We start from the raw sequence: 16,523 nt of genomic DNA on the forward strand, positions 1-16,523 counted from the left end.
GAGGGAAACTGGGTAAAAAAAGTTGCACGTGCTTTGAGGAAAAACTGTAGTTGAAGGGGAAAAAAGGTTAAGAGGAAATTAAGCTTTCCTGTCTGCCTTCCCTATGTGACAGTGCTCTGTAAACTACAAACACAATGTTGATTAACAGTCTTGTAGAAATGAGGCAATAAATGCATGGGACTTCTGCACCAGACTGTTTATCACCAGGTGTGGCATTTACAATAAATGCTCCTGCAGGCTGGGAGATGGGTGGAGAGAGAGATCCACAAATCAGGAGACTCAAATTCCAGTCTGAGATTTGCTGCTTGCTAGTCACACTGACTAAGGCACACCCCCAAATCTGTCATCATAGCTTCCTCACCAGAAAAGGAGACTACGTGCCCCTTTCTCAGGCTCTCCACAGATTTGCGTGGGGTTACAGGTGGTTCGACAAACAACATGGTGGAACAAAGAGAACCTGGATTTAGGTCCTAAATTTGAATATAAGCTGTCACTTGTTACTTGGCCTTGTGTTAACTGACCACTCTCAGGTAAATGGGGCAAACACTGCTTCTGTTCTAAGGATCAAGGTAACAATCTATGTGAAAGCATGAGATAAGTGCTGGGTATCATGATTCTATACACGAAGGTACACAAAGAAAGAATACAGTTCTATATAAATACAAGGCAATGTTATCACATAACTCTACCTATTGCATAGTTTTATAAATCATTTTTTCCAGGAGTAAAGGCTCAATGGTAACAAAGGTATCTTACCGTAGCCAGTTTCTTCATCCCTCTAAAAGTTTTCATATTCCAATATCTTTGACCTTCTCGAAAAAAAGAAATTAAGACTTAGGAATCCCACTCTGCCTCCCCCTTCTCCCTTCATTTCCCTCTTTGGTCCTCTAAGAATTAGAAGGGCTCCATGATTTGTTCTAAGACCATCCAGAAAGGGAGAATGACACCCAAACAGAGCCCCCTGGCTGGGCCTGAGCAGAAGGAGAGCAGAGACAAGATGGGCATGCCTCTAGGCAAGCTTTATTCTTTGACTCCTCTGTCTGGGAAGCAGGTTGTTATGGGCATCTCACTCCAGTGGAATGCAATGGAAATCAGGGCTTATTTGGAGTGTTGTTGGTCTTAGCAAACGAATCAAGCCCAGCAGCATTTGTGGCCCCAGTGGGTTGTCTCCGTCAGTCCTCAAGTGCTTGACCATGCAGACTGGGAACAGTCAGAAGAGACTCATCAGAGGTCCCCAGAGCTCTACCATACCAAGGTTCATGAGGTATAGACAATGAGGGAAACGGTTGTTTCTTACTTCTGTCCATTTTAGGAGCAGTAGACGGTTAATAGGTTTTTTTGATTTTTTAAAAATTACCTACGGAATGGAAAGCTTATAAATGTTCATAGGTGAGTTATTGGTGAACTGCTACTCCAAGTGGTTTCCTTAACCAGTCACTGCTTAACCCAAAATACTAGACTACAAGGTTCAAAGCTTCAGAATTCCACTAGGCAGACCTATACCAGTAACCTGCTTGCTGCTCAAGAAATTACCAGAGTTTTAACGAACAAAATTAGGCCAAAAATACCTTTCCCCAAATGGGATCTTTATCACTTAGCTTTGTATGACCCATTTCTAAGAAAGCCACATTCCATTTCAGACTACAGGACCACTTAGGGAAGAGTTAAAAACAAAGTCCTTGCCTTTAGGTACTTAGTTTTCATTTTCTTTAAATTAGCCTCTGAAAAGCTTATCTGGTGTTTTGTGCTGCACTCCTGAAAACTTGTTTTTAAAGACATGGTGGGCCTCATTTTTACAAAGGGGGAAGAAAACAGCAAAGAGTGTCCGATTTGGGGGGTAGTAGATTATGCTCGATGCCTGGAGGTCTTCCTCTTCCTTTCCTTGTTACTCAACAAGATGGGTTCTGTGGTGCCGCATGAGGTGCGAGTTAGAAATGAAAGCTGCACCACACTTTTCACATTCGTAGGGCTTCTCCCCAGTGTGGGTTCTCTGGTGCACGGTGAGGCTCGACCTCTGCCTGAAGGCCTTGCCACACTCATTGCATGTGTACGGTTTTTCCCCATTATGGATTCTCTGATGAATAAGCAGGTAGGAGCTGCATGTGAAGGCCTTCCCGCACTCATTACACACATAAGGAAGGTCTCCACTGTGAATCCTCTGGTGCACAATAAGGCAAGAGAGTTGACTGAAGGCTTTTCCACACTCGCTGCAGTCATAAGGTTTCTCTGCAGTGTGAATTCTCTGGTGCACAATAAGGTGAGAAAAACAACTAAATGCTTTTCCACACTCTTTACACTCATATGGCTTCTCACCGGTATGGCTTCGCTGATGCACAATAAGATTTGCACTCTGGGTGAAGGCTTTGCCACAATCATTACAGGCAAAGGGCTTCTCACCAGTGTGGATCCTCTGGTGGACAATGAGGTTTGAGCTCCGAGTAAATGTTTTCCCACACTCGTTGCATTCATAGCATTTTTCTGTAATGTGGACTTTCTGGTGCCGAGCAAGTTGTGAGCTATAACTGAAGGCTTTCTCACATTCACTGCACTTAAAGGTTTTTTCTAAGGAGTGTATTTTTTGATGTACAGTCAGATTTGAACTCTGAGTGAAGGCTTTCCCACACTTTGAACAAACATACGGTTTCTGTCCAGTGTGGATTCGCTGATGCACAACAAGGTTTGCACTCTGAATGAAGGCCTTCCCACACTCATGACATTCGAAGGGTTTCTCCCCAGTGTGGATGCGCTGGTGCACTACCAGGTTCGCACTCTGACTAAAGCCTTTCCCACACACGCTACATGTGAAAGGTTTCTGCCCAGGCTGGCTTTTCTGATTTCTACCAGGGCCAGAACTAAGGCTGTATTTTTCCCCAGATTTCTGAAATTTCTGGTCTTCTTCTTCTTTGAAGCTTTCAGGTACATGACAGTCCTTCACTGGCACTTGTTTGAAATCTTTCTTTTCCCTCTTGATTCTCTGCCTCTTTAACACGTTCCCTCTTTCACAGGCTTCTCCTAACTCCGGTCCTTGAAGGTCGACTTTCTGGATTCTTCCTGATATTATGAAGGGTTTTTCTGCTTCATCACATATCTCAGTTTTTGGAACCAGTAACTGTGGCTTCTTGGTTTCAGCACCTGAAACAAGAAACAGAAAATACAAATGTCAGATATTTCTGGCCTAGAAAAAGAATAGGATCATCAAGTCAGAAAGGTCAGGAAGTATGTGACTTCAGCATCTGCAAAATGGCTTCAACAAAGCAAAGAATTCTCTCATGTGTCACCTCTTCTCTGCAGGTTCTTCGGCCAGGTCTGTGCCCTCCCCCAAGCTAGAGCAGAATCCACTGACTCATGGTCTTTCCAGCACTTTCACTTACCTCCATTAGCCATTTAACACACTGCCTCATGCCAGGGAAGCTGTTTCCAGACAGTTCTCCTACTGGTTGTGTAAGACAGATCTCACAATTCTCACACCGGTTATGGCCTTTCCCAAGGCTTGTCTTCTTAACGTAGCCACTTAGGGTGCATTTGCTTACAACCCTCCAGTTAATCAGGGAGATCTGCTCTCTGTTAACAAACATCTAGGCAACTTAGGCTTTTGTGTATATTGATCCTGGGTATCAAAGGAGGGAATAAACATGGACAGAAAGGGTCATACTGGATGCCAAGAGGGCTACAGCAGCCAAAACTATCTGAAACACTAAGAGGCTGTGCAGCACAGAGGTTAAGAACAGGGACCCTGGAGCGAGACTGCCTGGTTTCAAATCCCTGCTCTGCCACTTACCAGGTGCATAACTTTGGGGTAGTAACTTAACTTCTCTGTGCCTCAGTTTCCTTATCTCTAAAATAGGACAGTAAGACCACAAGAAGATTTACTGAGTTACTCTATGTCAACTATTGAGAACAGCCATGGAGCTCAGTGAGTGGCTCTGTGAGTGTCTGCTGTGACTTCTAACCTGACCAGGGGTGCTGTGGGTCAAAGGGAGGCAGGAGGAAGGATGAACCTTAGGGGATGGGAGTTGATATGATGACAGATGACAATATTAGAAGGGACTGGAAAAGAACATGAACAGAGTAAACAGCTTACCCTTTATGTGAGGAAAGAGCCTAGACTTGTGTCAAGGAAAGGTGACCTGAGTTAAGCATGAGGCATGGCACAGCCTGCTCCATAATGCCAAAAAAATATTATGAGAACACGAAAACATCCTGAAGTTTTAAAACTCTTCACTAGTCTCTGGCTGCTCTACATTGCCTCCGAACCCTAATGGTGTCAAAAATGGGTCAGGCAGTCAGGAATATCATAGTTCCTTATGTGTGTCTCCTATCCACCCCCACCACCCTTGACGCTGGAATGTGCACCAGGCAGCCCAGTGTTGCTAGAGTGAACCCATAATAAGCGTTTGTGAATTAAACCAAGCTCAGGAAAACTACTCAGATAACGAGGCAAGTGAAATGAGGGCCAGCAGAAGTGGGAGGCAAGCCTGCAGAGGAGGGAGGTACTCCCACTGGTGGTGTCGACTTAGAAGTGAGCAGTAAAGCTGTGAGCTGCAGCAAGTGCACAGAGGGAATCCAGCACCCCTAGAACATCCTACTGGCAGAGGCGACTCCCACCAATGAGATGTGGGTGCGACAGGAATGTCTCGTAGTACAAAGCACTGTGGCGGCAGGGTAGGGAACCAACCCAGTTTGGTAGCCTGGATAGGACGATGGTAATATGAAATTGCATCACAAGCATCAGATAAGACAGACAGTATTGGAGAAAGGGAATGCTGGAGCACTGGATACAACAGAGCCCCCAATGTGACAACAAAAAGAAATCTGAAGTTCTTTTTCTGGTAATTTCTATTTCTACTCTTCTGATGTCTTTTCTTTTTTTTTTTTTTTTTTTTTTAAAATGGCATTTTTTATTTTTTCCTTTTTCTCCCCAAAGCCCCCCGGTACATAGTTGTGTATTCTTCGTTGTGGGTTCTTCTAGTTGTGGCATGTGGGACGCTGCCTCAGCGTGGTCTGACGAGCAGTGCCATGTCCGCGCCCAGGATTCGAACCAACGAAACACTGGGCCGCCTGCAGCGGAGCGCGCGAACTTAACCACTCGGCCATGGGCCCAACCCCTCTGATGTCTTTTCTTAATCTATTCCATTCTTCTCCCTGTAGTTTTAACTATCTTTACATCTTCTTCTCTTCGTTCTTATCTTACTTTTCCCCTACTTTTCCACCTCTTTATCCTACTGCCTCTTCATCTCTCCTTTCTTGGTTTTTATGTAAAAAAATATTTTGTGTGTGAAATATTCTGATCTTTTCCTTGTGTAGTTTCATGTCTTTCTGCTTTTCTTTTTTTTTTTTTGAGGAAGATTAGCCCTGAGCTAACTGCTGTCAATCCTCCTCTTTTTGCTGAGGAAGATTGGCCCTGAGCTAACATCTGCTGCCAATCCTCCTCTTTTCGCTGAGGAAGACTGGCCCTGAGCTAACATCCGTGCCCATCTTCCTCCATTTTATATGTGGGACGCCTACCACAGCATGGCTTGCCAAGTGGTGTAATGTCTGCACCGGGGATCCAAATCGGGGAACCCCGGGCTGCTGAAGCGGAATGTGTGCACTTAACCACTGCACCACTGGGCCGGCCCCTCTTCTGCTTTTCTTTTGATCACTACTTTCTTCTATGTTCTCTACTATTCTTTTTTTTTTCCTGCTTATTTTTCCTCCCCAAATCCCCCCAGTATATCGTTGTATATATATGTATTTTTTTCAGTTCTGGATCCTTCCAGTTGTGCCACATGGGACGCCACCTCAGCGTGGCCTGATGAGTGGTGCCACGTCCGCGTCCAGGATCCCAACCGGCAAATCCTTGGGCCGCCGAAGCAGCGCATGCAGACTTAACCACTCGGCCACAGGGCTGGCCCCTCTACTATTCTTCATCATCTACTTCTCATCTTATTTTTCTCCCTTGTAACGTCTCCTTCCGTGCTTTTTTTCACCTCCTCTTTTCCTTTAACCCTCCATCACAGACACTGGGGGCCTCTGATCCCCTACCAAGCATCTCTCCAACAGGAACAAAGTTCAAGAATACTTTAGCCTATAGCTTCACTCTCTCCCTTGACCTCACTCCTGGTCTCCTTACTTTGAGCTTCAGAATATTAAAAAGACATAAAAGATGAAGACCAGTGGGAACTACAGAAGCAATCAGGGCCAATAACAGAAACAACTCCTTGGATTTGCATAATGCCTTATGTCAAAATCATTACAGAACCAGGTACAACCGTGGCGTAGGTCTTAGTGCAGTTGTTACAGAACAGTTTTATCACAAGGATGACATAAGAGCAAGGGTCTTGGCAAGTCCCTCGCGTCTAAGAAAAGGGAATGAAGGATCATCCTGTGTGCTCAAGCTCAAATCTCCTTGGCCAATTAACTGGCCAATAACCTAGGATCTGTACCTTTGCTTGTTTGAGATGGTATTGAGATCCTTTTTGGATCTTGTAGGATTACTGTAACTCTAGGAAAGTACAGAAATAAATATAAAAATAATGAAGAAATAAACCAAGAACGCATTTGTTTTTCAACTAGAGCAAAGGTGCAGTATTAAGTCTTGAATCAAAACTATTTTCCATTCTTTAAAAAAAAGAGCTCTGAAATACTGTGTGAGTCTGCCTCTTAGCTGGTGACTGCATTCCGAGATATGAAAGGTCATTTGATTTACTAACTTTATAAGTTCAATTCATTAGATTTAGAAAAGCTGTGCGTTCATGAAGATTTTATTATAAGATTTGTAAGTGTGCCTACTTGGGTGTTTGAAATATTTTAAAGAATTAGATACATTAAATTTGCAATTTAATATCATTTTTATTTAAAGAAATAAAAATAAGAATTTTTTTTTTCGCTGAAGCAGAATAGCCCTGAGCTAACATCTGTGCCAATCTTCCTCTATTTTGTATGTGGGTTGCTGCCATAGTGCGGCTCTGGTGAGTGGTATAGATCCATGCCCAGGAACCAAACGTAGGCCGCCAAAGAGGAGGGCACTGAACTTCACCACCACACCATGGGGCTGACCCAGGAAAATTTTTATATGAGGAAATCGATATGTAAGTAAAATGTTTAAAAAATTTAATCTGTAAAACTTGAAGCTTAACTAAACATGAATTAAAGAAAAAGTATGTGTTCTAATTTTTATAAAAATATTTCTAGATGTATAAATGCAACAAAAATCAGTTACACTTAAAAGCTTAAAAACTTGGTTTTAAACGTATAAACTTTAATAAATTCAATATTAATTAATACATAGGAAGCTGCAGATAAAACTCTCAGACCTTACCAACCCAGTAACACATTAAAATTCCCAAGGCACTTTCATATATATGATTTTACCATCAAGATGAAATTATTCTCCTTTACTTGTAGGGGAGATAAAAAAGGGCAAGGCAGTGTCCGATTCGGTGCTGTGTCCCTAGCACCTATCACACTGCCCAGCACACAGGATACAGGCCCCCAACAAACCCTGTATTTATTGAATGAATGCCTCCCAGCTCAGAGAACAGGAAAGGGAGGTCCAGAGTGAGAAAGGACTTGCTCAAGGTCACAGAATTATCAGAGGCAGGGCAACTACACTCAGGTCTCTCTCTTAATTTCTAGAGCTTAGTGTTCCCGCCATTACCTGCTGCTATGGAAATAGCTGGCAGCACAGAAAATAGAAAGGTAAGTCTTGGCTGGGAACAGCAGAGAAGGAAAACAGTGGCCACTTCTGGTCGGTAGATACAGCTGTTGGAGTTAAGACTATGGATGATTGATAAAGCAAGGAAACAGAGAAGAAGTGATAGACAGGGGAATGCACCAGAGAGAATGGAATGGAAAGCAGAAAGCGGGGAACAGAAGCTGCTGAGTTTAGGGAATAATTAAAGAAGAGACAAGAAAATGAAAGGTGGCAATCCTAACCTTCCCCACCACACTAGTTTAAGAAAGCGACTTGGTCCACAAGTGACTGAGGAATTGGCTAGGAAGGACGGTGGGTTCAAAACATTCAGGCGCAGCCCCGCACCAGGTGTGCAGAGAATGTAAGTGCCAGAGGGGCCTTGGCAGTCATCCGGGAATCGTTTGTGAAACACAGGACTCATGGCTACCACATTCTTGATCCACAGTTACCTGTCACTCCTTCATAGGCAAGCTTTCACCATTGCTAGTCAGTCATATCCTGAGGCCCAGCTCAGAGAGAACCAGGTGATAAGCCAGCCATCGGTACCCTCCATGAAGATCTAGCTTTGAACAACATTATGGTTGACACAACTGCTCAAAATCCTCCAGAATTTACATAAAGATCTATGAAATCAGAACATCTCCAGGGTATTTCCTCAAAATTACCAGAAAAGTTGACCCTTCCTATTTTACCTAGCTTCCCTTGCAGGCTCACCAACCTACAATAAACACAAAGCACATAGAGGACAGTATGAATAGATATGAAACTTGCTAAACAATAAATGTGATTAAAAGGTGAATTTGATGTTCACCTGTGTCATCTGGTATCTTGAGACTATATGCAAAATAAGCCACTTCCTGTAACAAATGTACAGGCATCTTTCAGCATTCCTCTATCCGGCTCTCCCTGACATTTTCAACGTCTCAACACTCTGTTGCTTAAGCCTGGTGACCAGACCACCAGTCTCAGAAAAGATTTTGAGAAAGCCCAATGGTCAGATACTAATCAGGGGGTTGAACCTTACCTAAAGAGGTTATGCTCCCATGAGTCTCCAGTATCTCGCTCTTGGCCAGAGGCCCCGGTGATGAGTAGCTGCCAAGGGTTGAAGCAGCAGGTGCCTCCTGCGTTGCTTTCAGGACTACAGCCATGTCCCAGAACATGTTCTGACCCTAGAGATAAGCAGGCACAGGTGGGCTTATGAGGGGATTCTTGGTGGGAAGTGGTGTGACTACAGCTTTAAGGATGGGAACATAAGCACCTATTCCTGGAGGCCACAAAACACACAAATTTTTTAAAACCCCAAACATTAAAAAGACAAAGGAAAAGGAAGACAGAGTCTTCTCTAATCCCCAAGGTGAGTTAGGGAGAGAAGCAAGCCTGCCACCTTCTTCCCTCCCACTTTGATTTCACCTCACTGCACTCCAGCATCCAAACCTAACTTGCTAGTGGGTGTACGACAAGAGAGCATGAGGGAATTTTCCAGAGTAGACTTTTCTGAGGTCTAAAGATCAAAGAAACAAGGTTCTGATCATATTATTACAGAGAGGCTTTGGGAAACCTCAGTCCTCATCTGCCTACTGATGGTAAGGGGTGTGTTGGAAAACATTAAAGACCACAGTATAGGGTGTAGCCTCACTACTCAAAGTGTGGTCCACAGATCAGCAGAATCACCATCACTGAGGAGCCTGTGAGAAGCACAGAATCTCAGACCACACTCCAGACTTCCGGAGTCAGAATCTGCATTTTAACAAGACGGCCCAGTGATTCCTATGAATATGAAAGTTTCAGAAGCACAAGTGAGAGTTATCAAATCCTGACTGGAATCACTCGAAGAGTTTTTTGTTTAATTTTTTCTTTTTATTGAGGTCATAATAGTTTATAACCTTATACGAGTTCAGTTGTACATTATTATTTGTCTATCACCATAAACATGTGCCGCTTTACCCGTCATGGCCACCACCGACCCCCCTTCCCCTCTGGTAACCACTAGTGTGTTCTCTTTGTCCATGTGTTTGTTTATCTGAAGAGTTTTTAAAAAATACAGATGTCTGGGTCCCACTCACAGAGATTCTGATTCAATTGGAATGGATATGGCATGGGCATCACAATTTTATAAAAAGCTCACCAGGTAATTCTTTGTAGCAAAGTTTGAGAGCGACTGGTTTATAGAAAGTACTGAATGTCACATCAATCAGAAGAGAATGCTTCTATTACAGTCATGCACCAGATAACAGTGATCTGGTCAACAACACACTGCATATATGACGGTCCCATCAGGGTAGTACCATACAGGCTAAGTGTGTAGTAGGCTATACCATCTAGGTTTGTGTAAGTACACTATGATGTTCGCACATGATGAAATCACCTAACGAAGCACTTTTCAGAATGTATTCCTGTTGTTAAGCAAGACATGACTGTATATTCCGAAGGACTAAAGGCCAGAGCCCTAGCCAGGAAACAAGACTCCAGGTGCGGAAGCAGAGGGACAGAGTCCCCTCTGAAACCCCCGGAGGCCTTCAGATCCCCCTCCCTCCTTCCTCTCAGACCACTACTTACCTTTCCCTCCTGTTCTGATACATCAAGGCCTGTCTGAGGACCCTCCCCAGTGGCCCAGACTTTGATGTTCTCAGAGTGCACTTGTTGGCTGGATGCCTGACCTAGGTAGTTTTCCTCCTCTTCCTCCTCCTTTTTCACTGTCACTAGGCCCCAAGGGGCCAGGGCCACGGCCTCTCTCAATTCTGCAGTCATCTTCTCTCCCCAGCAGGGAAACTCCTATAGCTGGGGGCTGCCCAACACAGGTCAAGCCCCATCTAATCTTTAAGGTTCAAAATCTTCTTCTTGAGTTTCTTCCCAGGACTAGGATGAGTATTGTCTACTGAGAAATCAGAAAACATTGTTAGCACCGAGCAGAGGTTTGCCTACATGTCACTAAGCCCACTAGCCAACTTCACCAGGGCCTGGGCAGTGGCCACAGTAACACAAGGTCTGCTCCACTCCTCCCTAATAGGATGGAAGGGGCTGGACTGTAAACATGCAATCTGTCCCAGTAGTAATCACATTACAAACAGCTTTATATAACGTTTATTGATTTTTTTTCCTGATTATAAAGATAATATATTTTTACTGTAATAACTTGAAAACTACAAAAAATGATTAAGAAAAACCATTCGTGGGGCCAGCCCTGTGGCCGAGTGGTTAAGTTCGTGCACTCCACTTCAGAGGCCCAGGGTTTCGCCAGTTCGGATCCTGGGCGCAGACACGGCACCGCTCATCAAGCCATGCTGAGGCGGCATCCCACACAGCATAGCCAGAAGGACCTACAACTACAATATACAACTATGTACCAGGGGACTTTGGGGAGAATGAAAAAAAAAAGAAAAAGAAGATTTGTAACAGCTGTTAGCTCAGGTGCCAATCTTTAAAACACAAAAAAAGAAAAATCACCCCTGGTCTACCTAAAAAGAGATTAACCACTGTATACCGTAGAATTTAAGATATTTCTTTTAAGGGAAAACTTCCAACCTCACTGACAATTGTGACTTAATAAACTTTTTGTTTTTAACCAGGGAGATACATATTCTCACAATTATCATCACTTTTTTTTTAAGAAGGAATATTACAACACAAAGTTTTGTTTTTTTTTTTATCATCAAGGATACACTATTGTGTATTGAATGAAAGAATCTCAAGAAAAAGTCTGGGAGTCTAGAACGAACATGTTAGAGGTGATCATCCCTGGGTGATGTAATTACAATTTTTCCCTGGGTGATGTAATTACAATTTTGAGGTTCTTTTTGTTTGATTTTTACATTTTCCATTTCTTCCAAATGTCTTGTGAGATCAAGTATTACTCTTAAGATAAAAAAAGATTTTTCATATTGCCATTTTTTTTCTTTTGAGGAATATTAGCCCTGAGCTAACATCTGCCACCAATTCTCTTCTTTTTGCTGAGGAAGACTGGCCCTCTTCCTATACTTTCTATGTGGGATGCCTACCACAGCATGGCTTGCCAAGCAGTGCCGTGTCCGCACCCGGGATCCAAACCGGAGAACCCCTGGGCCGCTGAAGTAGAATGCGAGAACTCAACCACTGCGCCACTGGGCTGGCCCCCATGTTGCCATTCTTCATGCGTATCAGTTTTAGTAGCAACATAATAATCTATGGTGTTAATTAACTGTCATTCTCATTGAAAAAGGACAGAGTAATACAGAAATATACAGAATTAAATATATGTTCCCTTATACACTGACCTGTAATCAGTTACATATGCAGAGTAATTAGTTATCAGTTATCAGCGTTTTCTCTGCATTTCCATACACATATGTACATCTTCATAAGTACTACTTATTTTCCAAAAACATACATTAGATCACACTAGTACATTATTCATCAACCTGCACGGTTTGTTTTTTGAACTCAATTTCCACACTGCACAATCGTCTATGTTTCAATATAAGTACATATAGAGCTACCTCATTCTGGCATAATGTTCTAAATTATAGCTATATTACAATTTACTTAACCATCCTCTATTTGTGAACCATTGCTTTAGCAAAAGGAGTTTTCATTGTTTTCAGTTTCTTTTCTTTTCTTTTTTTTAAAAGACTGGCACTGAGCTAACATCTGTTGCCAATCTTTTTTTTTTCCTTCTCCCCAAAGCCCCCCAGCACATAGTTGTATATTCTATTTGTAGGTCCTTTCAGTTCTGCTATGTGGGACGCCGCCTCAGCATGGCCTGCTGAGCAGTGCTAGGTCTGTGCCCAGGATCCAAACTGGCGAAACCCTTAACAACTTGGCCATGGGGCCGGCCTACCAGCTTATTTTCTTAATAACAATTAATGTTAAAAGTTTTCTGTGCAAGTAGTTTCTTCTTCTGCTGAATTATCCCTTTAGAATAGAGGAATTACTGGTTGAAGGATTTTACGGTTGACACATATTGCCAAAATGCTTTCTACAAGCACCACACCAAATCACAGCACCACCAACTTAACAGAACCCCTTAGTCATAGCCAAGCCAGCAGGCTTTTGTTGTTTTTTAAAAAATTTGTGAGCAAAGTAATTTTACCATTTTGGTTGATTATGAAGAGAGAGAAAATTTTCTATTCCCTTTTAGATGTTTTAGTAGGAAAAAAGGGCTAAATTTTATTAAGTACTCTTTTCCTGCCATTGAAGTAATCACGTACTTTTTTCCTTTGTTAACTTACTGACAACTTATTGTACACACTGAATTTCTTGAGTAACGCAATACTTTCATTCCTGCAACAAATTTTAATTCTGGAGGATTCTTCTTTCCATGACTAGCTTAATTTTACCAGGTGCGAGGGCCCTTAACACTCGTTTCACCTGTGTACATGCAAGACTGCCTACTGTGAGTACTGTCGTCAGACTGCTGATCAAACTCAAATTGGCCCCCAGCCCCAGGCAGCCCAGAGTCCCCCTACCAAGGGCTTCCCTTTCAATGTCCCTTCCCTATTTCCAAATGTGGCAACTCATCTCCTCTACCTCACGGCCCCACGTAGCCCTGCTTCCGGGGTCAGCACGGCCCCTGGGGCGGTCTGCGTCCAACCTTTCCCGGGCCAGGGAAGCTGCGGTGGGCGGCAGCCGGGTTTCCTAGGTTGTGCGCACGGAGCCGCCCCCGGACACACAGAGCTGGGGTCCCCGAGAAGAGGACACGGCGAGCCGCCCCTGGAACGGCCCCTCCCGCACCCCAGACCTTCGCGCCCACTCCCACCACCCCCGCTCACCGTGCGCCGCACAGAACCCCGGCCGGGGACCCCGGGCTCCAGAGCAGGAGGCCGGCAGGCCGGATTCCCCGCGCCTACCGGCGCGAGAACAATGACCGGACAGGAAGTGCCTCGGCAGGGCTTCCGGCTCTCCAAGTCGCCAGACCGGCCTCTCTAGGAATCTCGGAGGTGCTTTCTTCTCGATGGGTGTCCAATGTCGCTCCGGACCAGGGATGGGAGCAGCAGCGTTCAGGTGGGCTGTGGCCCTGAGCCTCAGGGAGAGGGGCATCCCCAGGCTGCGCAGGGGCAGTTAAACAAGGCGCGGACCCCGGAGCCTGAAGCTACAAAGCATTAATCTGTGGAAAGACCTGATTATTTTGCCCCAAACGTTTTATTTTGAAAATATCAAACGGTACAGAAAAGTTGAAAGAATGGTACAATGAATACCTGTATCCTCCATCTAGATTCAACAATTAACACTGCTACGTTTGCCTTCTCTCTCTAAACATACTGAAAAACATGTTTTTGAAAGTTGTGAACATCAAAACACTTCATTACAAATACCTTAATATGCATCTTTTAATAATAAAAATTCTCCAAACTAATGACCTGTAATGATTACAGGTCAGAAAACTAACAATAATTCCCTAATATAATCTAATATCTAGTCATAGTCAAGTTTCCCCAACTGTCCTAAAACGTACATTTCATAATTTTGTTTTCCCAAATCAGTTTCACACACTGCATTTGGTTATGGCTCTTCAGCTTTCTTTTTTTACTTTTTATTTTGAACTTATAGATTCACAGGAAGTTGCAAAGGTGCTACCTTTCACTTTTCCCCAATGGGTACATCTTACATAATTACAGTTTAATATAAAAATCAAGAAACGGACATTGGTACAATGTGTGTGTATACTTCTATGTCATTTCATCACGTGTGGATCTGTGTAACCACCGCCACAATCAAGATACAAAACTGTTGCAACATCACAAAGACCTCTCTAGCCCTACCACTCCCTTTCCCCTCGCTCCCTCCCACCATCCCCAACCTCAGGCAACCACTAATCTGTTTTTCAATCTCTATAGTTTTGCCATTTTAGAATATTAAATAAATGGAATCATACAGTATATGACCTTTTGATATTGGACTTTTTCACTCAACGTAATTCTCTTGAAATTCACTTGACTCAATGCAGGTATCAATTGGTCATTCCATTTTACTGCAGAGTACTACTGCAGAGTAATATAAATCCATGATGTAGATATACCACACTTGTTTTAACCACCTGTTGAATGATATCTGGGTTACTTACAGATTTTGACTATTACAAATAAAACTGCTGTGAACACTCATGTACAGGTTTTTGTGGGAACATAAGCTTTCATTTCTCTGGAATAAATGCTAAAGAGTGCCAGTACTGGGTCATATGGTAAGTGCATGGCTGGTTTTCTAAGAAACTATCCAACTATTTCTCAGAGTGGCCTTACCGCTTAAGATTCCTGGCAACATATGAGACTGTTTCTCTGCATTTTTAAAGCATCTGGTGTTAACATTTTTTAAGCTATTCTGATAGGTGTGCAGTGATTTTTAACTTGCTTTTCCCTAATGGCTAATAATGTTGAACATCTTTTCATTTACTTGCCATCTATACTTCGGTGACATGTCTGTTCATGTCTTTTGCCCATTTTCCAATTGGATCTATTCATTACTGTTGAGTTTTGAGAATTCTTTGTATAGTCTACATAGAAATCCTGTGTTGGATATATAATTTGCAAATATTTCCTCCCAGTCTGTAACATCTTCTCATCTTCTTAGAAGAGTCTTTTGCAGAGCAAATTAATTTTGATGAAGCTTAATTTATCTTTTTTTCCTTTTATGGAACATGCTTTTGATATGTCTAAGATATGTGTTCACTTAGTTTTAGTTCCTAAATTTTTTTTCCCTATGGATATCCAATAGGTCCAGCAGCATTTGTTGAAAAGGTTATGTCTCCTCTACTCAATTGCTTTTGCACCTTTGTAAAAAATCAAATGGGCATTTGTGTGTGTCTATTCCTGTCTTAGTATCTTATGCCTCTTTAATCTCTCTTAAAAACAAGCCCCCTCATCCACTTTATACTTTTCCCTATGGAAATTTCTTACATACACAAAGCAGAGAACAGTACAATGGACTCTCAATATTAATCCAGCTTCAACAATTATCACCCCTCCTCCTTTTTCATTGTAATATCTTTTTTATTTTTAAAAATTTTTCCTTCTTCTCTCCAAAGTCCCCCAGTACATACTTGTGTATTTTAATTGTGGGTCCTTCTAGTTGTGGCATGTGGGACGCTACCTCATCATTGCTTGAAGGGCAGTGCTAGGTCTGTGCCCAGGATCCAAACTGGCAAAACAATGGGCTTCCAAAGCGGAGTGCACAACCTTAACCCCTCAGCCACGGGGCCAGCCTCTCATTGTACTATCTTTCTGAAGAATCCAATGCAGTTTTTTTTTTTTTTGGAGGAAGATTAGCCCTGAGCTAACTACTGCCAATCTTCCTCTTGTTGCTGAGGAAGACTGGCCCTGAGCTAACATCCATGCCCATCTTCCTCTACTTTATATGTGGGACGCCTACCACAGTATGGCTTTTGCCAAGCGGTGCCATGTCCACACCCAGGATCCAAACCGGGAAACCCCAGGCCACAGAGAAGCCAAACGTGCAAACTTAGCTGCTGCGCCACCAGGCCCGCCCCTGCAGTTTTCTTATACAGTATCCCATGTCCTAAATTTGTTTCTCATGGTGTCATTTATCTTGTTCCTCTGCTTCTGTATTTCCTGTAAACTGGCAACTAGGTCTAAGAAACTTGATAAATTCAGATTATACTTTTGGCTTATTCCATCACATGAGACAGCACATTATGTGGGTTGTCCTAGTCTTAGTGATGTTACATTTTGTTAATTGGTTAAGAGGTAAATGCCAGCTTTCTCTCTGGTAAGGTATGTCTTTCCTTTTGTAATTATTACGTAATCTGGAGTGATTCTTCCACAGCATGGATATAAAGCATGTTCATATTCATTACCTCAAAACAACTTTGTGAGGTAGATATTCTTCCTCCTGTTTTACAGACGAGGAAATCAAGGCTCCA

At 42.9% G+C, this 16,523-nt stretch overlaps 1 protein-coding gene across 3 annotated transcripts in view; it reads right to left on the reverse strand.

The window, feature by feature from the left end:
• Nucleotides 1–13,550, reverse strand: part of LOC106838414 (zinc finger protein 502) — a 73,905-nt gene extending 60,355 nt beyond the window's left edge. The window contains exons 1-4 of one of the 3 annotated variants that reach the window (XR_011496667.1): nucleotides 13,420–13,550; nucleotides 10,232–10,550; nucleotides 8,700–8,844; nucleotides 757–3,132 (exon numbers count right to left, since the gene is read on the reverse strand). Coding sequence is in view for 2 of the 3 variants with exons in the window: in XM_014852468.3 (XP_014707954.1) it covers nucleotides 1,886–3,132; nucleotides 8,700–8,844; nucleotides 10,232–10,423 (1,584 nt within the window). In the remaining variant the exon portion in view is untranslated. Of the gene's footprint in view, nucleotides 1–101; nucleotides 3,133–8,699; nucleotides 8,845–10,231; nucleotides 10,551–13,419 lie in introns of those variants that run through there. The other 2 variants (XM_070493623.1, XM_014852468.3) reach the window with 2 other exon arrangements.
• Nucleotides 13,551–16,523: the final 2,973 nt, after the last annotated feature.

This window comes from Equus asinus, chromosome 21, assembly GCF_041296235.1.
Source record: "Equus asinus isolate D_3611 breed Donkey chromosome 21, EquAss-T2T_v2, whole genome shotgun sequence".
In the NCBI taxonomy this organism is placed as follows: domain Eukaryota; kingdom Metazoa; phylum Chordata; class Mammalia; order Perissodactyla; family Equidae; genus Equus; species Equus asinus.